General features: G+C 44.0%; 1 protein-coding gene across 3 annotated transcripts in view; it reads right to left on the bottom strand.

Moving 5' to 3' along the window:
* Positions 1 to 25,461, bottom strand: part of rptor (regulatory associated protein of MTOR, complex 1) — a 440,065-nt gene that overhangs the window by 63,965 nt on the left and 350,639 nt on the right. For 2 of the 3 annotated variants that reach the window (XR_013499184.1, XM_078225713.1), the window contains exons 25-27: positions 4,373 to 4,478; positions 1,020 to 1,134; positions 794 to 918 (exon numbers count right to left, since the gene is read on the bottom strand). Coding sequence is in view for 2 of the 3 variants with exons in the window: in XM_078225713.1 (XP_078081839.1) it covers positions 794 to 918; positions 1,020 to 1,134; positions 4,373 to 4,478 (346 nt within the window). In the remaining variant the exon portion in view is untranslated. Of the gene's footprint in view, positions 1 to 793; positions 919 to 1,019; positions 1,135 to 4,372; positions 4,500 to 25,461 lie in introns of all 3 variants that reach the window. The other variant, XM_078225712.1, reaches the window with a different exon arrangement.

Raw genomic sequence — 25,461 nt, 5'->3', positions numbered from 1 at the left:
CTGTGAGGCAGCAGTGCTAACCACTGTGCCACCAATGTCCTTAAAGAAAAATCACTTTCCATCAATAAAGCATGCGTAATGTGTGTAATGCTTCAAGTGAAAACAAGGTTGCACAAAAGTGAACCATTTCCTGTTAATGATAGGACAAACAGAAATAAAGAACTTTGAGAAGTGCTGGAATAAAAGGACAAAGCAAAAAAAAAATGCAAAGAATCTCGTGATGACATTCTGAAAGAAGATTCTTTGAGCTATGATTTCTCGTAGCTACAGCATTGTCAGTGCTGATTACATCAGTTGATATCAAAGAATTTGACAATCTTAATCAAAACCAAATACATCATGTCCTACATTGGACATCAGAATCTGAACTAGACAATAAGATATAGGAGCAGAATTAGGCCATTCGGCCCGTCGAGTCTGCTCCGCCATTCAGTCATGGCTGATATGATTCTCATCCCCATTCTCCTGTCTTCTCCCGGTAACCCTTGACCCCTTTATTGATCAAGAATCTATCTATTTCTGTCTTAAAGACACTCAATCAACTGGCCTTCACAGCCCTCTGTGGAACTGAGTGGTAATTTCCACTCCATCTGATGAAGGAGCAGTGCTCCGAAAGCTCATGGTATTTGCTACCAAATAAACCTGTTGGACTTTAACCTGGTGTTGTGAGACTTCTTACTGAGTGGTTGGCAGCAAATGCCCAGCTATGCAATGCAAAAACACATATGCAGTGATTTGCACTGTAAGTTAACCGCTGTGAGTCCGTTATCTTACATTGTTAGAGTTATGTTACCTGTGGCAGAGAGGAGCAGAGAGAAATCCTGTCCATTCAGATATTCCATCGCAGTAATCCGGGTGTAGCGGGGATTTCCATTGTGAAAGTAATCAAGCTTTTCTCCTTTCTCCCAATCCCAAAAACTTCAATGAAACAATGAAACATGAATCAAAACGCTGTTGAACGATCTAGCATAACTTTTGAGACTTTGAAATAATTTGCTTGTAGCCAAAGCTGCTCTTACCAGATACTGTCTTTGTCAGCTACTGCTATACAGGGAGTAAAAGGGTGAAACTTCACCACTGAAGGGACACCTGGATTTCTGTTGATAAAGATCTGGTCGTCCAATCTTGTGATACCTCAGTAGGGAGAAGAAAAACTGGTTAGAATCACATGTTTCTTTAGGAAAAGTAGGAAGCCATCATGCTTCCTTCTTTCATCTTCATAACAGTACTCCACAATTACCCTGATTGGAATTCCTGCAGATGGTCGGGGACAGGGTGGGGAAGGCCTAAATAACATGAAATAACAAGAGGAGAAAATGCTGGAAAATCTCAGCAGGTCTGATGGCTCTATTCTCTCTGCACAGATGCCAATGTTTCGCGTCTGGATGCCCTTTGTTAGAGCACCCGGTTAGCTCTGATAAAGGGTCAGCCAGACTCGAAACATCGGCCCTATTCTTTCTCCACAGATGCTGAGATTTTGCAGCATTTTCTCTTTTGGTTTCAGATTCCAGCATCCGCAATAGGTTGCTTTTAACATGATGGTGAAGGTGCCTGAAAGGGAAAAGGCCAATGGCCAAACAGCAAGTTATGCACTAAGTGAGAGCTCACACTGCATAGGAATAGAAAAATGACTTCACAGGGAGGTCAGGAGCTCGGGAAGGTCCAATAGAAGCAGGCACGATTTGGATAATGGACACCAAGGCAGGTGACAACATTTCCTGCTTTGTGATTGGATGTATTGGATCATTGGGTGTTCCGTGAATGGAAAAACTGAGGGGGAGGATTGTAAACCATGACTGAATGGCGGAGCAGACTCGACGGGCCGAATGGCCTAATTCTGCTCCTATATCTTATGGTCTAGTTCAGATTCTGATGTCCAATGTAGGACATGATGTATTTGGTTTTGATTAAGATTGTCAAATTCTTTGATAGCAAACAATCCCTTGAATGTAAGGGTGGAAATTCAGGCGGGTTGAGTTATGTGCAGATCCTCTCTGCTGAGCTTTCTTAATGTACTGCACCCGAGCAATCCAATATAACAAGGCTTGAAACACTCGAACCCTGACAACGCCCCATCAATTCTCCGCCACTCCAGCGCAACATTTGAGAGAACGGGACCTGTTTATTTTTTTCTTGGCCAGGTAAATATAAAATACTTTACTGACACTTTGTTCAATTGTACTTCCTTCCAGGATGCCCCAGGCCTTCAGCCGTTTCAACATTGTCAACAGGCTCCTTTTCTGTTCTCCAGTGGGCTAATTCTGCAGCTATTACTCACTCTCTTATAAACCAGCCAGCTTGTTTGTCCACAACATAAACGTTTCCATTTTCACTCCTTCTGGACCAGGCTTTCAAAATTGTGCTCCTCTGGAATCTGTACTACTGACTTCACGTTTCCCATCTGATTCGCTACGAGAGGGTACGCTGATGAGTCAAGCCCCATTCTCTTCTCTGATGTGGCTTTCTGACCACCTCCCCACCCCACTCATTTTTAAAGCTGTCTGCCTCTGTACATCATCCTGTTTGGAACTGCGGATACTCTGTTGGCCAGGTGTGAACACACCTGTTGGCACTTCTCCCCTGTGACTCCAGCCCGCCCACCATCTGTGCTCACTCGCCAAGTGGGCTTGTCTTGGGAAACTGGACACCTTGAGCAGTAAAGAAAGAACAAAATACATGTGTCCAATTAAATATCCCTATCCACTAAGGAAATCCAACTACTCAACACTTTGACTCAAGGAAACATGGTTCAAGTGCACACCTGCGACATGGGGATTTGGGAGAATTCAAAGCTAAACTTTGCACTTATATTCCAGTATCCTGCGGTATCGCATTTCAATCTCCCCTTTGTATCAACAAATATCTCTGGCCACCACCAATGAACATCTTATCCCAATTTTAAAAACATTTTGTCTCTCTCCCATCCAATTATCTATGTTGCTAAAAAATTTGATATTAAAATATTCCCCCATTCTTTTCAATGTTAAAACCTATTCTGGAATGGTTATATGTGATTGTAACTCAGCTTGGTATGGCTCCTGCTCTATCTAAGACCACAAGAAACTACAAAGGGTCGTGAACGAAGCCCAGTCCACCTCTCAAACCAGCCTCCCATCCACTGACACTGTCAACACTTCCCACTGCCTCAGAAAAGCAGCGAGCACAATTAAGGACCCCACGCACCCCTGACATATTCTCTTCCACCGGGAAAAAGATACAAAAGTCTGTGGACATGTACCCAACCGACTCAAGGACAGCTTCTTCCCTACTGCCATCAGACTTTTGAATGGATCTACCTCGCAGTAAGTTGATCCTTCTCTACACCTTAGCTATGACTGTAACACTCTGCACCCTCTCCTTTCCTTCTCTATGAACGGTATGCTTTGTCTGTATAGTGCGCAAGAAACAATACTTTTCACTGTACAGTAATACATGTGACAATAATAAATCCAATCAAATACCACCAAACAAGCACATTCCTAACTTCGCTTAATCGTTTCAAATCGATTATCTTTCCCAACGATGCACATACTCTCTCTCACCCTCAATTTTTCAATTGTCTATTCCAAATACCAAAAAATTAATGCTTTTTCCTTCAATTCTCTGCATCAGAAAGGCTATTAACGTGAAACGTTAATTCTATTTCTCTCTACAGATGCTGCCTGACCTGTTAACTGTCTCCAGCATCTTGTTCCCATTTTATTTTTGACTTCCAGCACCCGGACTATTTTGCTTTTATAACTCTCAAAATTGCATGTTTAATTAAAGAAACCTTCCACTGTACCTTCATTAACAGGTTTAATTATCATAAATTCCCTAGTGCAGAAGGAGGCCATTCAGCCCATCGAGCCCGCAACCCCACATGTTTACCCTGCTAATCCCCGTGACGTGGAGATGCCGGCGTTGGACTGGGGTGAACACCGTAAGAGTTTTAACAACACCAGGTTAAAGTCCAACAGGTTTATTTGGTAGCAAATACCATAAGCTTTCGGAGCGCTGCTCCTTCGTCAGATGGAGTGGAAATGTGCTCTCAAACAGTGCACAGAGACACAAAATCAAGTTACCAAATACCAAAATCAAGCTACCAAATAAACCTGTTGGACTTTAACCTGGTGTTGTTAAAACTCTTACTGTGTTCCCCGTGACACTCAGGGGCAATTTAGCATGGCCAATCCACCTAACCTGCACATCTTTGGACTGTGGAAGGAAACCGGAGCATCCGGAGGAAACCCACACGGACACGGGGAGAACGTGCAGACTCCACACAGACGAGTGACCCAAGCTGGGAATAGAACCCGGGTCCCTGGTGCTGTGAGGAAGCAGTGCTAACCACTGTGCCACCGTGTTGCCCTACATCTGGTACGTGGCTCACCTTTCTCAATAATCCATCCAGCTCGTTTTCTAACGCGTCCATTACGCAAAAATCTCCATTCTCGCTCCTTCCGGATCAGACTTTCAACATCATGCTCCTCTGGAATCTGCACAGAATAATGGTAGCACTGGGATAAGAGCCACATTAAACGGGTTAAAAGTTTTCGAACTGTATCTGCAGCAATCTCAGCCACAGACTGCCAAATTATACATAATTGGTTCCCACTAAATTACTGTAGATAGGGCTGTGAGGCAACTGAAACAATTATTTCATTAAAAATCTGTTAATTTTGGTTTTTAATTGCAACAATACTATAACCGCCAGGCCACGAAAGCTGGTTAGTGTGTTACAGAATGGAGCAGCCGGCTGGTTCAGGCTTCTGGCTGACGTAGAGGCCTCGGGCTCAATGATAAAGATCACTGAAAGATACCATTGCTATCTCACTATACTGTCATCCTGTACAGCAAACACATGTAGGAAAAAGAAGTAACTTGTATTTATTCAGCATCTCTCACAACCTCAGCATGTACCAAAGCACTTTAGAGCCAATTAAGTATTTTTTAAAAGTTTAGTCACTGATGTAATGGTGTGTGGGTGTGTGTGGTGTGTGTCTGTGTGTGTGTGTGTGGCGGGGGGGGGTTGATGGAAGCAGATGCTGGAAGCATGTGCAGAAGCAGGATATTGTCTGCAGAGTTATTGGTTATAATGGAGTTGTAGAGATGAAAGTAAGATTTGCCTAGAAGGTTATGGTGAGGAATTAGCAGGTGCACTGAAGGGTGGAGGTGGCTCGAACTTCTGCAATTGAAGAAATGAATTGTTAAAGGACTTAATGAAATTAATTGCAGTTAAATGTGATTAATTGACAACACCTCTTTCAAGAGTTTAGGTCAAGGGTTGAGATAAAACATTTAGAGTTAGTATGTGGAAGAGGCAAGTGGATCAGCAGATGTGCTGTTTTACCCCCAAATAGGCTGAAAAGTTTGAACTAAGATATTACTATTTATATGCAGCCTGAACTTTTGAATCCAAGTTCTTTTCCCTCCATCCTGAAAGGTTTGACTCCTCCTGGGGGCACAGTTCCAGATTATCAGATTCCTCCAGTTCCTTGGCAAAGTTGGTGTTCTTCAATTGTGAGCCTAAACACTAATCCTGGATTTTCCTCAACTATACTACACAAAGGTTGGTAACGTAAAGATGGTGGAGAAGGGAAGATGGGGTAGAGAGGTCTCGCCATTAAGATTCCCCCTCACTCCCAGGAGGGATCTTGGCCAACTACCCTGTCTGCATCTGGGGAACTTCTTTTTTTATTCATTCGTAGGACACGGGCGTCGCTGTCTGGCCAGTATTTATTGCCAATCCCTAGTTGCCCAAGGGCAGTTGAGAGTCAACCACTCTCAGGAGTCACATGTAGGCCAGACCAGGTAAGGATGGCAGATTTTCTTCCTTAAAAGGACATTCGTGAACCTGATGGGTTTTTCCGGCAATCAACAATGGTTTCATGGTCATCCGTAAATTCTTTATTCCAGATTTTAAAAAAAATTGAATTCAAATTCCACCATCTGTCATGGCGAGATTTGAACCCGGGTCCCCAGAACCTTAGCTGAGTTTCTGGATTAATAGTCTAAGCGATAATACCACTCGGCATTGCCTCACCAAGGCTTGTGGAACCAGTCCGTTTTCCTGTCTGTCAACAACTATTCCATCATTCCCAGGGGAATTGGTAGGTGCATTGAAAGCCGCTGAGGATCGTGAGAGACATTCTGCATAACCTCGGCGATGTATGGCATTAAAAAATTAATGCGTCAATCGCAGGAGCCAACTGATTTATTGACAGGTCTATTAATATCCAATTAAAGCTCAACACAGTCCACCACTTGCATGAACACAGCAAATAAAATATAATGGCTCTCTGGATGTAATTAGTGCTGGGACACTGACACTGTTCTGTACAAAATGAAATAAACCATTATACGGTAACCAAAAGGTGGTGGTGTTAATTTTCAGAAGCATCAGACCAAATATAAAACATTCATTTAAATTAAAATGTCAAAAAGTAGAAAAAAAATCCACTCAATCTGGAAATGTTTTAAAGCAATGTTATAAACCAGTTTAAAACTGAAAATGTAAAAGGATCAACAAACAAGCAACACAGAAATATTAAAAGTCCGCATCTCGAGTGGGATTCTTTACAGATTTCCAGCACACGTGGGATCAACTATTTTAAAAAAAAAGTAGCAAGAACAAGTGAAATATTACGCAGGCGTTGTTCAAATATGCTGATTATAAAGTGTGGAGGCCTACTCGAGAATCATGAGTCAAATGTACAGAGATCTGTTAGGTTCAAGGAGGAAGGCCTTCTATTGCTAGCTTATAAAATTTCCATAATGGAGTTCATTTCCTGATCTAATTAGGTCTTTGGCTCCACAACTATGAACAGTACATAAAAAAAGAGAAGTTTAAGTTTACTTATTAGTCACAAGTCGGATTACATTAACACTGCAATGAAGTTACTGTGAAAATCCCCTAGTCGCCACACTCCGGAGCTGGGTACACTGAGGGAGAATTTAGCATGGTCAATGCACCTAACCAGACTGTGGGAGGAAACCGGAGCGTCTGGAGGAAACCCATGCAGACATGGAGAGAACATGCAGACTCCGCACAGACAGTCACCCAAGCTGGGAATCGAACCCGGGTCCCTGGCGCTGTGAGACAGCAGTGCTAACCACTGTGTCACGAGAAACAGGTGAAGAAAACACAGCTTCCATTCACATGGTGCCTTTCATAACTATAGGATATCCCAAAGTGCTTTACAGCCTACGAGGTACATTTGAAGTGTCGCCACTGTCGAAACATTGGAGTCGCAATAATCAATTTGCAAACCGCAAACAACACTGTGATAATGACTAGATGATTTGCTTTACTGATGTTGACTAAGGGATAAATATTGGCCAGGACATGGCGATAAGCCCCCTGCTCTTCTTCAAAATGTTGTGGCATCTTTCACGGCCACGTGAGGGACAGTTGGGAGGGGGTCTCGATTTCATATCTCATCTGAAAGCTGGATACCCAACCTTACTGCAAGAGGGAAGACTTCAAATACATGTTGGCGGTATCAGCCCAGTAAGTAAATTTTAATTACATCCCACAGCTCTAATTATTGAGACACCGAGTGGATTCAAAAGATTAACTTGCGAGTTTATTTTGAATGTTTCTACAGTCAAAGATACTTTAAAAATAAAGCAGTCAAATGGCAAGAGCACTGATCCTGAAAATCACACAAAGGTACCTAACCGCCCACTCAACTAGTGAAAAATAGTTTGCAAATGGTGTGTGCATTGCAGGGCACCTCTTTAAAGACATTATCCCATATGCAACTTGGTTTTTTATTTGCTTTTTATTGCCGATCCCTAATAGCACTTGAAACGGTGGTGCTGAGCTGCTGAGCTCTTGAACCACTGTAGTCCATGCAGTGTAGGCACACTCAGTGCTTTTTTCCCCCTATGGTTTGATACAACTGGATGGCTTACGAGTCAACCACATTGCTGTGGATTTTGAGTCACATGTAGGTCAGACTGGGTAAGGATGGCAGATTTCCTCCCTTGAAGAACATTAGTGAGGGAGCTAGGGCTGTTCTCTCTGGAGCGGAGGAGGCTGAGGGGAGACTTAATAGAGGTTTATAAAATGAAGAAGGGGATAGATAGAGTGAACGTTCAAAGACTATTTCCTCGGGTGGATGGAGCTATTACAAGGGGGCATAACTATAGGGGTCGTGGTGGGAGATACAGGAAGGATATCAGAGGTAGGTTCTTTACGCAGAGAGTGGTTGGGGTGTGGAATGGACTGCCTGCAGTGATAGTGGAGTCAGACACTTTAGGAACATTTAAGCGGTTATTGGATAGGCACATGGAGCACACCAGGATGATAGGGAGTGGGATAGCTTGATCTTGGTTTCAGATAAAGCTCGGCACAAGATCGTGGGCCGAAGGGCCTGTTCTGTGCTATACTGTTCTATGTCTATGTCTATGAACTAGATGGGTTTTATGACTATTCCATTGTTTCATAATCACTAGCCCAGACCTTCTAGTCTCCCAAAAGTCGCACCTTGGAAGATACGCTTGGGGACTCCTTTGAACTTCCAGTGCCAGGCCACTGCATAAATTATCTGGATGCTTCGACTGCCAATGGACAATTCTTCAGCATCCAGAACTCTCTGAAACATTTCCAACTCTGAAATTGAGTTGAATTCTTCAGAGGATTTCGACTCACTAGAATAGTTACCATGGAAATGTTAGGGGAAAAAAACAGGTCAAACTTCTGGTAACAACACAACTAGACCAGCTGCGAAACTCTGCCAAGCAGACGAGACAAAGGAACTACGCCATCTACATGCACACCAAAAACAGGAAACTTGAGAAACTCGGCATCACCACTAGCAGCAACCAAGCCTCCCCCGGTACCACAGTAGAAAACAGTACCACTACAGGGGAGTCCATTGTCAACTTGTCGGACTACACACTTCAACCAGATGAAATCGAAGTTGTCAACCAAGGACTCAATTTCTACCCCACCAGTCTCGCAGCAGACACAGAGGAATTCATCAGGCGAATGAGGCTGCGGGAGTTCTTCCACAAACCCCAAGAGGCCAACAGCAAACACAATGAGACAGTCAATGAAACAGAACAGCCGACAGAGAGATCCGCGGTGCAGCAACTGAAGAGGAAAGAGTCGAATTGGACTCCTCCGAAAGGCCGTTGCCCTCGACTTGACATGTATGCCCAAGCCGTCAGGGTGCGTCAATGCCAGATTCATCAGCCGCACTCACAAGACGGTCCCGAACATCACCCAAGCACAACGCAACGCCATCTACGCTCTCAAGACCAACCGCAACGTTGTCATCAAACCAGCAGACAAAGGAGGGGCCATCGTCATACTGAACAGAACGGATTACTGCAAAGAAGTGTACCGACAACTGAACGACGAGGAAAACTACAGATAGTTACCCGCAGATCCGACCAAAGAACACACCCGTCAACTCAACAGACTGATCAAGATCTTTGATCTGGACCTTCAGAACACCCTCTGTGCTCTCATCCCACGTACTCCCCGCATTGGAGATCTCTACTGCCTCCCGAAGATACACAAGGCAAACACACCCGGCTGTCCCATCGTATCGGGCAATGGGACCCTGTGTGAGAACCTCTCCAGCTACGTCGAGGGCACCCCGAAACCCATTGTACAAAGAACCCCCAGCTTTTGTCGGGACACTACGGACTTCCTACAGAAACTCAGCACACATGGAGCAGTTGAACCAGGAGCACTCCTCGTCACAATGGATGTCTCGGCACTCTACACCAGCATCCCCCACGACGATGGCATTGCTGCAACTGCCTCAGTACTCAACGCCGACAACTGCCAATCTCCAGATGCAATTTTACAACTCATCCGCTTCATCCTGGACCACAAGGTCTTCACCTTCAACAACCAGTTCTTCATCCAGACACACGGAACAGCCATGGGGACCAAATGCGCACCTCAAGATGCCAACATCTTCATGCACAGGTTCGAACAAGACCTCTTCACCGCACAGGACCTTCAACTGATGCTATACACTAGATACATCCTTTGGACTCATGGTGAACAATCACTGAAACAACTATATGATGACATCAACAAGTTCCATCCCACCATCAGACCAACATGGACTACTCTCCAGAATCGGTTGCATTCTTGGACACACGCATCTCCATCAAGGACAGTCACCTCAGCACTCCACTGTACCACAAGCCCATGGATAACCTCACGATGCTCCACTTCTCCAGCTTCAACCCTAAACACGTTAAAGAAGCTATCTCCTACAGACAAGCCCTCCACATACACAGGATCTGTTCAGATGAGGAGGATTGCGACAGAGACCTCCAGACGCTGAGGGATGCCCTCATAAGAACAGGATATGGCGCACGACTCATCAATCGACAGTTCCGACGCGCCACAGCGAAAAACCGCATCGACCTCCTCAGAAGACAGACACGGGACACAGTGGACAGAGTACCTTTCGTTGTCCAGTACTTCCCCGGAGTGGAAAAGCTACGACATCTTCTCCAGAGCCTTTAACATGTCATTGATGAAGACGAACATCTCGCCAAGGCCATCCCCACACCCCCACTTCTTGCCTTCAAACAACCGCACAACCTCAAACAGACCATTGTCCACAGCAAACTACCCAGCCTTCAGGAGAACAGTGACCACGGCACCACACAACCCTGCCACAGCAACCTCTGCAAGACGTGCCAGATCATCGACACGGATGCCATCACCTCACGTGAGAATACCATCCACCAGGTACACGGTACATACACTTGCAACTCGGCCAACGTTGTCTACCTGATACGCTGCAGGAAAGGATGTCCCGAGGCATGGTACATTGGGGAGACCATGCAGACGCTATGACAACGGATGAATGAACACCGCTCGACAATCACCAGGCAAGACTGTTCTCTTCCTGTTGGGGAACACTTCAGCGGTCACGGGCATTCGGCCTCTGATCTTCGGGTAAGCGTTCTCCAAGGCGGCCTTCACGACACGCAACAACGCAGAGTCGCTGAGCAGAGACTGATAGCCAAGTTCCGCACACATGAGGACGGCCTCAACCGGGATCTTGGGTTCATGTCACACTATCTGTAACCCCCACGACTTGCCTGTGCTTGCAAAATCTCACTATCTGTCCTGGCTAGAGACAATACACATCTCTTTAACCCTCTCTCCACTCACATTGTCTGTACCTTTAAGACTTGATTACCTGTAAAGACTCGCATTCCAACCATTATTTTGTAAATTGAGTTTGTGTCTTTACATGCTCTGTGAACAGAACTTCCACTCACCTGATGAAGGGGCAACGCTCAGAAAGCTAGTGGCTTGTGCTACCAAATAAACCTGTTGGACTTTAACCTGGCGGTGTGAGACTTCGTACTGTGTTTATCCCAGTCCAACGCCGGCATCTCCACATAACAACACAACTGACAGCATCCTCCCCATCTCTCCGACCTGCCACCCTATCCAGTTGACAACTAACCAACCCTGCACCCCACTGATCCGATGACCACCCTTGCCACTTACCATCCTGCCCAGCTAGCACCTACTCACTTATCTCATTCACCAATGCAGTGATATCTGTTTAAATGTTCCAAAGCTGTTCAAGATGTTTAGTGAATGAAGACTCATCAAAATACCGCAGCTGATGCTGTAAAGAGTGCGTGTGACTTGACTTCCCTCGATGAGGAAGGACTCCGAGAACAGGTGCACTCCACATTTCTGAAGAGACCTGGTCAGAACTCTGGGTGAGAAACACGGAGTTCCGGGGCTGTGCACAAAATAGGAGTGGAGTGGCAATCTGACACTGGAGGTTCTGGCCCAATATCAGGGAGATGATTATTCCAGATTTATTAAATAAACACTGGTTAAATTCCTCCAGCTGCCATGGTGGGATGTGAACTCACGTCTCCGGTCCATTAGGGCAGTTGATGTCATATACATGGATCTTAGTGAGGCGTTTGATAAGGTCCCCCATGGTCGGCTTATGATGAAAGTAAGGAGGTGTGGGATAGAGGGAAAGTTGGCCGATTGGATAGGTAACTGGCTATCTGATTGAAGACAGAGGGTGGCGGTGGATGGAAAATTTTCGGACTGGAGGCAGGTTGCTAGCGGAGTGCCACAGGGATCAGTGCTTGGTCCTCTGCTCTTTGTGATTTCTATTAATGACTTAGAGGAGGGGGCTGAAGGTTGGATCAGTAAATTTGCTGATGGCACCAAGATTGGTGGAGTAGTGGATGAGGTGGAGGGCTGTTGTAGGCTGCAAAGAAACATAAATAGGATGCAAAGCTGGGCTGATAAATGGCAAATGGAGTTTAACCCTGATAAATGTGAGGTGATTCATTTTGGCAGGACTAATTTAAATGTGGATTACAGGGTCAAAGGTAGGGTTCTGAAGACTGTGGAGGAACAGAGAGATCTTGGGGTCCATATCCACAGACCTCTAAAGGTTGCCACTCAAGTGGATAGAGCTGTGAAGAAGGCCTACAGTGTGTTAGCTTTTATTAACAGGGGGTTGGAGTTTAAGAGCCGTGGGGTTATGCTGCAACTGTACAGGACCTTGGTGAGACCACATTTGGAATATTGTGTGCAGTTCTGGTCACCTCACTATAAGAAGGATGTGGAAGCGCTGGAAAGAGTGCAGAGGAGATTTACCAGGATGCTGCCTGGTTTGGAGGGTAGGTCTTATGAGGAAAGGTTGAGGGAGCTAGGGCTGTTCTCTCTGGAGCGGAGGAGGCTGAGGGGAGACTTAATAGAGGTTTATAAAATGATGAAGGGGATAGATAGAGTGAACGTTCAAAGACTATTTCCTCAGGTGGATGGAGCTATTACAAGGGGGCATAACTATAGGGTTCATGGTGGGAGATATAGGAAGGATATCAGAGGTAGGTTCTTTACGCAGAGAGTGGTTGGGGTGTGGAATGGACTTCCTGCAGTGATAGTGGAGTCAGACACTTTAGGAACATTTAAACGGTTATTGGATAGGCACATGGAGCACACCAGGATGATAGGGCGTGGGATAGCTTGATCTTGGTTTCAGATAAAGCTCAGCACAACATCGTGGGCCGAAGGGCCTGTTCTGTGCTGTACTGTTCTATGTTTCTATGAGTCCGGGCCTCTGGATTACAACATTTGCACTATGCTAGCATCCCCTGGAGGTGGTGGTGATGGGGCAGGGGGAGAGAGAGAGAGTTGATATTTGAACACTAACATGTTTCTTACTCAATAGAAAGAAGCTATGCAAGACTCGCCAACCTGCAGTTGATTGTGGCAATGAGTTGCTGAGTCAGACAGATCAGTAAAATACCAGGTCTGAAATCCTGTCTGTGCTGAGTTAGCTGTGCAACAAAGATGGCAGTAGGGGCAACAAATGCCTTCAAGCATTCTGGAGATCAGTCAATAGGCTCAGTTCCGAATCACTATTCAGAGAATTGTGCTGGAAGTCCCAGAGTAGACAAAAGGTAAGGAATTAGCTCAGTGGCATGCTTCCCTGCCAATAAATTATTGAGGACATCACAAAAGAACACATTGTGCTGGTATAGAGTGTCTACTTTGATCCAGAAGGGAAAAGGACATTTGTTGTATGTTATTGTTGTTTGACAGTCGAATGATGGCTTCAGTTTTCTTACATTGGTTTATATAATTGAACCAGATTCAACACAGCATCAGTGAGAACAGAAACTTGCCTGAAAATGGTGGCAACAGTTTTCAATCTAAATGTTCTGAAACTATGATATTCAAACAAGTTTATTTTTGAACAATATATCATTTTAAGAACACAAGAACTAGAAGCAGGAGTAGGCCATCTGGCGCCTCGATCCTGCTCCGCCATTCAATAAGATCATGGCTGATCTTTTTGTGGACTCAGCTCCACTTACCCGCCCGCTCACCATAACCTTTAATTCTTGTACTGTTCAAAAATTTATCTATCCTTGCCTTAAAAACATCCAATGAGGTAGCCTCAACTGCTTCATTGGGAAGGGAATTCCAGATTCACAACCTTTTGTGTGAAGAAGTTCCTCCTCAACTCAGTCCTAAATCTGCTTCCCCTTATTTTGAGGCCATGCCCCCTAGTTCTAGTTTCACCCGCCAGTGGAAACAACTTCCCTGCTTCTATCTTATCTATTCCCTTCATAATCTTATATGTTTCTATAAGATCTCCCCTCATTCTTCTGAATTCCAATGAGTATAGCTCCTGCCTACTCAGTCTCTCCTCATAAGCCAACCCTCTCAACTCTGGAATCAACCAAGTGAATCTCCTCTGCACCTCCTCCAGTGCCAGTATATCCTTTCTCAAGTCAGGAGACCAAAACTGTACACAGTACTCCAGGTGTGGCCTCACCAGCACGTTATACAGCTGCAACATAAGCGTGCTGTTTTTAAACTCCATCCCTCTACCAATGAAGGACAAAATTCCATTTGCCTTCTTAATTACCTGCTGCACCTGCACCTCAATCCTCAGAATGTTGAAGACTTGCAATAGATTATAGTGTTCATCCCTCAGACATACATAAGCTTGCTGCAGTCAGGACCTTTCTGGCCATTTGCTGCACTCTGTTTCAGAAGATCATGACAAATGCCAGAAAAGTAGATGGTGAGCAACACTCCAGAAACCTTAAAACTAAAAGAAGCAATGTGCGACTCAAAACTTTAACTAATACTGAGTTCATGTTTCTTCAGAAGGAACTCTTCAAAATGCAGCTAATGAAAATACAACAAAACTCACTCAAACTTATAAAGTAAAGGGTTTAATAAAGAAACATCATTACTCCAAACTTGGGGCCTCGCCCTGGGCCACTCCAAGCTCCCCACAATTCTCCATAGTTCCTTATTTATAGTGAATCAGCTGACTATTACATCACTCTGCAATTGGTTCCATGATTTACTGGGTCAGCTGACCCTTGCATCTTGTTCCCATTGGTCACATTACATCCAATACAAAGTTGTCAGCGGTTACATTCTAACAGTCATGCCTTTAAATAAGTTTTTTATGTCGGTCTTCACGGTGGAAGACACAAATAGTTTACCGAATATTAATGATAGAGGGTTGGTAGGAGGAGAGGTATTCAATACAATTAATGTTACCAGGGAGGCAGTGCTTGGTCGACTAACAGGACTGAAAGCGGACAAATACCTGGGCCCGGATGGAATGCATCCCAGGGTACTGAAATAAATGTCAGAGGTAATAGCGGATGCGTTAGTGGTTATTTATCAAAATTCGTTGGATTCTGGGGTAGTGCCGGCGGATTGGAAAACTTCTAATGTTACGCCGCTGTTTAAAAAAGGAAATAGACAAAAGGCGGGTAACTACAGGCCGGTTAGTTTAACGTCTGTAGTTGGGAAAATGCTGGAATCCATCATTAAAGAAGAAATAGCAGGCCATCTGGATAAGAATGGTTCGATTAAGCAGACACAGCATGGATTCAGGAGGGGAAAGTCGTGCTTGACGAACTTGTTGGATTTTTATGAAAATGTGACTAGTGCGGTTGACGGAGGGGAACCGGTGGATGCGGTGTTTTTGGATTTCCAAAAGGCGTTTGATAAGGTGCCTCACAAAAGGTTGCTGAAGAAGATTGGGTCACACGGAGTTGGGGGTAGGGTGTTAGCGTGGATTGGGGATTGGCTATCCGACAGGAAGCAGAGAGTTGGAATAAATGGGTGCTTTTCTGGTTGGCAGATGGTAACTAGTGGCGTGCCGCAGGGATCGGTACTGGGGCCTCAACTATTTACCATTTATAGAGTCGATCTGGAGGAGGGGACTGAGTGTAGGGTAACAAAGTTTGCAGACGACACAAAGATAAGTGGAAAAGTGAATCGTGTGGAGGGCGTAGAAGGCCTGCAGAGAGATTTGGACAGGCTGAGTGAGTGGGCGAGGATCTGGCAGATGGAGTATAACATTGACAAATGCGAGGTTATTCACTTTGGAGGAAATAATAGCAAATTGGATTATCTAAATGGAAAAAAATTACAACATGCTACTGTGCAAAGGGACCTGGGGGTCCTTGACGCAAAAACCCAGTCTGCAGGTGCGACAGGTGATCAAGAAGGCAAATGGGATGTTGGCCTATATCACAAGGGTGATAGAATATAAAAGCAGAGATGTCTTGCTGCATCTGTACAGGGCACTGGTGAGGCCGCAGGTGGAATACTGTGTGCAGTATTGGTCCCCTTATTTGCGGAAGGATATATTGGCCTTGGAGGGAGTGCAGAGAAGGTTCACCAGGTTGATACTAGAGATGAGGGGCGTTGATTCTAGAGATGAGGGGCATTGATTATGAGGAGAGACTGAGCAGATTGGGTTTGTACTCGTTGGAATTTAGAAGGCTGAGGGGGGATCTTATAGAGACCTATGAGATAATGAAGGGGCTGGATAGGGTAGAGGTGGAGAGATTCTTTCCACTTAGAAAGGAAGCTAGAACTAGAGGGCACAGCCTCAAAATAAAGGGGGGTCAGTTTAGGACAGAGTTGAGGAGGAACCTCTTCTCTCAGAGGGTGGTGAATCTCTGGAATTCTCTGCCCACTGAAGTGGTGGAGGCTACCTCGTTGAATATGTTTAAATCACAGATAGATGGATTCCTGATCGGTAAGGGAATTAGGGGTTATAGGGATCAGGCGGGTAAGTGGAACTGATCTACTTCAGATATGCCATGATCTTATTGAATGGCGGGGCAGGCTTGAGGGGCTAGATGGCCTACTCCTGCTCCTATTTCTTATATTCTTCGATGCTAAGAGCAGTGCATTTATAAATAGAAAACAAATTTGATCTTGCTATGTTGAAAGGTTAAGGCAAAAATTAGGAGATCGGGAAGAAATCTGCTGGAACATGTTCACTTGAATTAATATTCTCAGGTAAGGTAACTGAATTCGAAACTACAATTGGATTCAAGAGGCAACGAATCCCCCTCCCCTTATTCTTTCATGAGATGCCCACATCGCTCCAGCATCTGTTGCCAATTTGTTGAGTTTTTGCAGAGAGCTGTTTAAAGGATGGATTGGGAAGGTATGTGGGAATGGTTAAATGTAATTTGCTCGTTGGACCCAACATTCTTCTTTCTGAAAATTCTTGCAAGATTGTGTTGTCATCCAATGGCAGCAAGGGTGGGAGGGATCAATGGGCGGAGAGTTTGATCCTCTCATCCCTGTTTGACCATCTTTCTTGTCGTTTTGCATCATCTGACATCCTCAGGCTGCCATCTCACTGCAGGTTGAAGTTGGTTCAATATCAATTCAGCAACATACTGGAATTGCGCACAAGGCATTTATCAGTGAAATGTACTGAAGGGGTAGGGGCTCAAGGTTGGAATGGGGCAATGCAGTTTCTAACAAAATCACCAGGAAAACTTGCTTTCCAATTCTGACAACTCTCTGATGCTTGAAGTGTTGAGGTGGTTACGTCAGTACCGATAGACGAGTTACTCGTGCGTCATCTTCAAAAGCACCTACTAATTGAGGAAAATTAGTGAAAATTCAACATTTTGTAATCCCCAAGTTAGTTATGAAATATTGAGATGCATTGTTAGATAGTACATGGACAGAGAGTAGTAATTTCTTGGTTAAAAATCAAAATGATGTTTAAATGCACCAGTATGTAATTGCTGGCAAAGGGTGCACTCTCTCCTGGTGTATTTCAAAAAGTACAAGTTGAAGCAGTTCACTCGACTTGGGCAATGCCCAAAGCAGCTCCAGTTCAGTGCTTTAGCATCCCTTTTCATGAATATTTAATAATAGTTACATAAATTTGCAGCCACGACAGCACTGCAGTGGTATCCTCCCTGTTTCCTGGATGCTCCATAGACCAGTTATCAAAATACCATCTGCAATAATTTACAATGGTTGTAATTTATTGATTCTGCCTGGATTAAAGCCAAGTATTTTTTTTCTCCTCCAAACAGGTTCAAAATTATTGTTCTCAGAATATTTTAACAACATCGAATTTTAGAACTTGCTGCAACCTCAAACAAAATCTCAAAGGTCTCTGCTAACATCGATGTCATGCCAACTTATTCAAATATTATGTTGATGAGGGAAAGATTCTTTTTTTAAAAAAAAAGCCTTTATAGCGTACGACTCCCCTGGATAAAATTCTTCCCTGGTTTCACAGCAATTGTAGAAAAGATGAGTGTGTATATTTCAGCATCAGCTGGAAGAATATCTAATTACTGAAGCCTTTGGAAAACAGGGCTGTCTGTGGACTCATTGTAGAGAACTACGATACAGGAGTTGCTATTATGCGCTCAAATCAACACTCCACTGTGTATTCCATTGGTACAAATGTGTTCACAATTGCAATCCCTAAAGCACCATCACAATGTGATCTCACAAACCCATACAAACAGTCTAGTGCAAAGTTTACTGGTCACTGGACTCGAAATTCAGGGATCCAGGGTAATGCTCTGGGGACCCGAGTTCGAATCCCATCACGGCAGATGGTAGAATTTAAATTCAATTTAAAAATCTCCTGGAATTAAAAGTCTAATAACGACCGTGAAACCATTGCCGGTTGCCATATAAATCCGTCTGGTTCACTAACGTCCTTTAAGGAAGGAAATCTGCCATCCTTACCTAGTCTGGCCTACATGTGACTCCAAATCCACAGCAATGTGGCTGATTATTAAATGCCCTCTGAACTGGCCTAGCAAGTCACTTAGTTCAAGGGCAATTAGGGATAAGCAATAAATGCTGGCCCAGCTAGCGAAGCTCGCATCCTGTGAACAATCATTGTAGCACTGGAAGCAGATGAAGCTTGGAAAAAACTGAAGGAGTTGGTAAATGAAGTGGTACAAGGGTCAAGACCTATGTTTTAATCCACCTTAAAAGCAATGGGATGAAAGTAAGTACAGATTTCCAATTCCCAGGGTCCACAACATACAACTGTGCAATTCAGCATCATTTTCATCTAAACCCAGACTGGGTGGTGAAGGCGGCATTCGGTATGCTTGGTTTCATTGGCCAGAGCATTGAATACAGGAATTGGGATGTCTTGTTTAAATTGTACAAGACATTGATCAGGCCACACTTGGAATGCTGTGTACAGTTCCGGTCATCCTATTATGGAAAGGATATTATTAAACTACAAAGAGTACAGAAAAGATTTACTAGGATGCTACCAGGACTTGATGGTTTAAGTTATAAGGAGGGGCTGGATAGATTGGGACTTCTTTCCCTGGAGCATAGGAGGCCTAGGGATGATCTTATATAAAATAATGAGAGGCATAAATAAAGTAGATGGTCAACATCTTTACCCAAAATATGGAGTTGCCAGCGTTGGACTGGGGTGTGTACAGGAAGATGTCTCACAACACCAGGTTAAAGTCCAACAGGTTTATTTGGTAGCATGAGCTTTCGGAGCGCTGCTCCTTCATCAGGTGAGCGTTTCACAAACAAATCCTGCACTCACCTGATGAAGGAGCAGCGCTCTGAAAGCTCGTGCTACCAAATAAACTTGTTGGACTTTAACCTGGTGTTGTGAGACTACTTACTGACTTTACCCAAAGGTAGGGGTGTCTAAAACTAGAGGACATAGGTTTAAGGTGAGAGGGCAGAGATACAAAAGGATCCAGAGGGACAATTCTTTCACTCAGAGGGTGGTGAGTGTCTGGAACGAGCTGCCAGAGGCAGTTGTGGAGGCGGGTACAATTTTGTCTTTTAAAAAGCATTTGGACAGTTACACGGGTAAGATGGGTATACAGGGATATGGGCCAAATGCGGGCAATTGGGACTAGCATAGTGGTAAAAACTGGGCTGCATGGGCAAGTTGGGCTAAAGGGCCTGTTTCTATGCTGTAAACCTCTATGATTCTAACTGGGCGTTTTTTCTTACACTTTTCTCCTGGAGTTTGTCTGTATGACACATGGCCTTAGCCGATTTCCACACTGGCTGCCAAAGGGTGTAAAAACATTCCATCCCTTGGCAATAGCATCCTCCACCATGATGAGTGCAATTCTGTTTAATGCAGAATAATCAAGGGCTCAATCCAGAGCTATAATTTACACATTCTAACAGATTAAGACAGACATGGAGAGGTGTTTAGGAATGTATTTTTTTTGTCCTTCTGGGGAATAACACACGGTGTTAAAGAACCTTAGAAGGGAAAAAAAAGTTAAAAAAATGGGAGAGAAATTGGTTGATTCACTTAAAAAGTCAACATTACAAACCTTGAATTCAACAGGGTTGTAACCAACAAGTAGAACTTATATTTAAAATACATAGATTTAAATGGTGGAATATTTTCATCTTAATGTTTGAAAGGAAGCAAAAATTAATGCAAGGCATGAGATGATTTGTCTGGCAGAAAAAACTCACTGTTGGTCACTTCTGCTGGAACACAGATTTGCAACTACAGAAATAGGAATCGATTTACCGATCTCAGGCACTAGCGGTCATATTGAATAGCCATTACTTGTCAAGAGTTACACCATCATGATAAAAGCAGATGAGCGGAATGTCCGGACGGAAGCTGTGCCGCAGTAAATTATAAATGAAGTACAGGACATTTATAGAAGATTTGCAGGGGAAGATCCTCAATGCACACCAACTTCCTTCTTACGGTATTCCAATTTTAATCATGCAGCTGTGCTTGTGCAACCCAGTGTAGCTTCAGTGTTGGCACGGGCTCAGCCAGAGTGAAGGCGCAGCATGCTGAGATCAGCACTTGTGGCACATTACTGGAACGGAGGCATCGTGTCACTGCAGTCCACAGGCAGGCTAGGTTACTCAATGTCACGGTTTTCTCATTGCAGCTTCAATTCCTGTCGGTAAGAGATGAAACCTTCCACGGAAAATCTTTAGGACTGCAGCCTCTGGCCACCCCTTGCTTCTGCAAACCTGCAGCAGTATTCAATATTCCTCAAAATACGTTCGCCTCACAACTGTGGTTATTATTTCCTATCAACCTAAATATGACAATCAATTTGTCAAAATACCACATTGGCTTGTCAACCAACCTCGCTGCTCTGAACAGCTTCGCCCAGTTACGAGAGGCAGAGAACATTTCAATAATTCGAGGATCTTACATTAGGAACACATTTCATGAAATACACAACCTAACAGAGGAGAGATGTTCAACAATGGCATTCTTGCTTTTTCTTTAAAAAATGTTTGTTTTCATCCATTATTTTGGGTCAATTTGGGAACACTCTGTAAGCACCCTTCTGCAGCCTGTGGCAGCACACACAACAGCGTGGCTGAAGGATTCGAAAATATTGGCACTGGACTTAAAACGTTTAAACTAAGCTGGTGCCCTTACGTAGCCCTGTCGCATGGCTGGAGGCAATGTTTCACAGATGGAATCTTAAAGAGTAGCTCTGCTCTCCACGCTACAACTCAAAAGAAAAGGAAAGCACCATCGTTCCTTCCACAAGAGATACACCCACAAAAACAGATTAGCTCATCATTCATCCTGTTGGTGTTTATGGTGAGCTAGTCTTGGATAGTTGTATGTGCTCAAAAATGTATGTGGTTTGGAGTGCCCTGATAATATGATAAGGCGCAGTGTAAATACAAGGCTCCCCCCACCCCCCCCATTAGGATGAACAGAGTAGTTCCAGGGTAAATGCGTACCATACGTAATTTATAAACATATAAATTAGGAGCAGTATTAGGCTATTAAGGTCCTCAAACCTGCTCTGCCATTCAATGTAAACACAAGGCTTATCCCACCACCATTAGGATAACAGAACAGTTCCATGGCAAATGAGTACCATATGTAATTTATGAACATATATACAGGGCATATATGAAGCAGCACGGTGACACAGTGGTTAGCACTGCTGCCTCTCAGTGCCAGGGACCCAGGTTCGATTCCCGGCTTGGGTCACTTTCTGTGCGGAGTCTGCACATTCTCCCCGTGTCTGCGTGGGTTTCCTCCGTTCTGTAGAAGGCTCTTTTGGATCTGAAACGTTAACACTGTTTCTCTCTCCACAGATGTTGCCAGGCCTTTTGAGTTTTTCCAGCATTTTCTGTTTTTATTTCCCATTTCCGGCATCCACAGTATTTTGCCTTTTTAACCTGATTGTGCTTTTCTGGTGTTCTTTGGCTACGTTAGCTGGTTTTTAATTACATGCAAGTGGACTAACGTCTGTAACAAAATGTATTCAAGCATTTGGCTGCTTAATATTACCGATAGTAATCTTAAAGCTCATTATAAAAGCAAACTAAACATGATCACTTCTTAACCAAGTGAGCTGTAACACAGTGTCCATGCATATTGCACTGAAATGCCAATCTAGATTGTTTTCAGTCAGATACCTCACAACAAGAGCCATCATCAATTATGAGCCTAAACATTAAGTACACCATTCTCCTGATGATAGGGTTCCCAACCCTCCTTTAGTCAGGGATGAGCAGAATGGGCAAAAGGCCAACCAGTGCTGGTGTTGTCGATTGGGAGAAACAAATTTTGCACATGCTGGGCAGCACGGTAGCTCAGTGGTTAGCACTGCTGCCTCACAGCGCCAGGGACCCAGGTTCGATTCCAAGATTGGATTACCGTCTGTGTGGAGTTTGCATGTTCTCCCCGTGTCTCTGTGAGTTTCCTCTGGGTGCTCGGGTTTCCTCCCACAGTCCGAAAGACATGCTGGTTAGGTGTATTGACCCGAACAGGCAGCGGAGTGTGGCGACTAGGGGAATTTCCACAGTAACTTCATTGCAGTGTTAATGTAAGCCTTACTTGTGACTAATAAACTTTAACTTTGGTTTATGTACGTGAGGATGACAGCATTGGAGCCAATGAAAATCACCTTGGAAATCTTACAAGTGTCAGAAAGTGCACTTGGGTGGGGGAGAGGGAGAGTAGGGGCAGGGAGTGAGGGGGAGAGAGAGGAAGAATAGGGGCAGCACGGTGGAACAGTGGTTAGCACTGTTGTCTCACAGTGCCTGGATTTGATTCTGGCCGTGGGTGACTGTCTCTGTGGAGTTTGCACATTTTCCCCATGTCTGCATGTTTCCGGTTTCCCCTCTCAGTCCAAATATGAGCACGTTAGGTGGATTGGCCATTGCCCCCGAGTGCTAAAAGATGTGTAGGTTAGCTGGATTACTCATGGTAAATGCATGGGGTTGTGAGATTAGGGCAGAGGGGAGGGCCCGGGTGGGATGTTCTTTCGGAGAGTTGGTGCAGACTCAATGGGCTGAATGACTTCCTTTTGCACTGCAGGGATTCTATGAAACACCAACACAAACTGGGAGGGAAAAAGAAATAAACTGGAGATAGAGTGAGATTACAAAGCAAACTGTAATATGCATAATTGTATTCATGTTCTGTTTCAAGAGTCAGGAAGTTTTGGTGCATCTCTGAGGACTGATGTGGCACAATATGAATGCAAGGCTCCCCCCGCCGCTCCCTCCCCACCTGGAGCTTGGATTCAGCAGTAGCATGTGGAAGTCACTGAGTTGAATTCAGTTTGGTTTGGGTTTAATTTATTCTTGTAACTTGCTGTTTGTCGTAAAAGGTCATAATATTGGATGAAAACTTTATTTACAAGTTACTTAGATGATTCTTTTGCTGAATCAGTGGTGTTTGTTTCACATTGCAGTCACTAATATAGAAACGTCACATGAATAGTTTTAAACATTACTTATACTTAAAATCTTTCTATTCTTTATGTTTAAATATTTTATTTGAGGTATGGGGTGGCATAGTGGTTGGCACTGCTGCCTCACAGCGCCAGGGACCCGGGTTCAATTCCCAGCTTGGGTCACTGTCCGTGTGGAATTTGCACGTTCTCCCTGTGTCTGTGTGGGTTTCCTCCGGGTGCTCCGGTTTCTTCCCACAGACCAAAAGATGTGCGGGTTAGGTGGATTGGCCATGCTAAATTGCCCCTTAGTGTCGGGGGGACTGGTTAGGGTAAATGCATGAGCTTATAGGGATAAAACCTGGGTGGGATTGTGGTCGGTGCAGACTCAATGGGCCGAATGGCCTTCTTCTGCACTGTAGGGATTCTATGATTCGATGACACTAAGACACTCAAACAAGGTAAATTCAACAATATCTAAAAACAATGAAATCTCATGTGATTAAAACTCCAGGAATACTCAAACCAGAATTAGCAACTCTTAACTACAGAGCAGAGTTTTATCTCTCATCTTTATTGGCCTTTCAGATGTGGATATTTTCCAGCAGAGTTCCCAAGAAAAGTGATCAAAAATGCAGGAACCTTGCTGAAAAATTTCCGGCTTCACTTTGGGGTAAAATGCAGCCAACTGCAGTGCCCCGAACTAATAACCTGACGAAGATCATGGTACTCTGGCAACTAAATAATTACAATTTCCATACTCCGCGACACAACTCATTCTGTATGCTTTCTTCAAACAGAACTCCTTGTTCAACAGAAATGTCATTCTGTCTACTATGGGGCATGGAACTAAAATGACCAAGCAAAAGCTAAATTGCTACATTTTCAAGATACACGTTATTGGCAAATAAATTACAGCATTCAACTGTTGTAATACTGGAGTACTTTCCTGGATTGTCATGAATATTTGTCAGAAATGCATACTAGTTAGTAAGTATAATTAATCTCTATTAAAATGAAACCAGATAACTTCTAGGTGGAAGAATGCAGTTCCAACCTTCAAATTGGGTGATAAGCAAAAACATCATTTCGGTTAGCGCTGCTGCCTCACAGCGCCAGGGACCCGGGTGCGATTCCCGGCTTGGGTCACTGTCTGTGTTGAGTTTGCACGTTCTCCCCGTGTCTGCGTGGGTTTCCTCTACATGCTCCAGTTTCCTCCCACAGTCCAAAGAGCGTAAGTTAGGCGGATTGGCCAAGTTAAATTGCCCCTTAGTGTCGGGGGCACTAGCTAGGATAAAATGCATGGGGTTATGGGGATAGGGCCTGGGTGGGATTGTGGTTGGTGCAGACTCGATGGGCCGAATGGCCTCCTTCTGCACTGTAGGATTCTATGGATTCTATTTCACCTATCATCCAGAATTGATGTCACAGTACTTGAAATTATTAATACTCCTTTTGTAAATTAAAGCTTTTTACCTGCACTCAATTTCAATGTACCTTTAACTGATCAAAAGCTAGGTTCCCGCAACCGACAAGTATTGATGGGTAAAAATATGCATTATACTTTTGAAAATATCCACTTGCTGTGATATAATGAACTTCATACCCAAAGTTATGCAAAAATGTTCCCAATACACTGAAAATCATGACCTCAAAGTTTACTGAAGTGCTAATTATGAAAATCAACTGTACAATACAAAAAGCATTTCATTACGGTCCCCATTAAAATAATATTTGCAGTCATTTCTTTTCCCCTTCAAAACTTCTTTCCTGCAAACAGAGCTGCCTGCTAACTCCTGAGGCATTGTGGGCGTTGAAATAGTGTTACATGATTAGGATCATGACACACCATAGATTTTTACACCTTCTATCTCCCACTCAGCCAGAACCAATTACAAGATCTGTATTTTACTACTTCAGTTTGTTGAGAAAACCAATGAACTTGTTCTACTTAACTCCCTGAGTACTGTAACCACTGCTTACTCACAGAAACTG

This window comes from Mustelus asterias, chromosome 12 (genome assembly GCF_964213995.1).
Source record: "Mustelus asterias chromosome 12, sMusAst1.hap1.1, whole genome shotgun sequence".
Classification (NCBI taxonomy): domain Eukaryota; kingdom Metazoa; phylum Chordata; class Chondrichthyes; order Carcharhiniformes; family Triakidae; genus Mustelus; species Mustelus asterias.
This window is presented reverse-complemented; position numbering and strand designations above follow the sequence as displayed.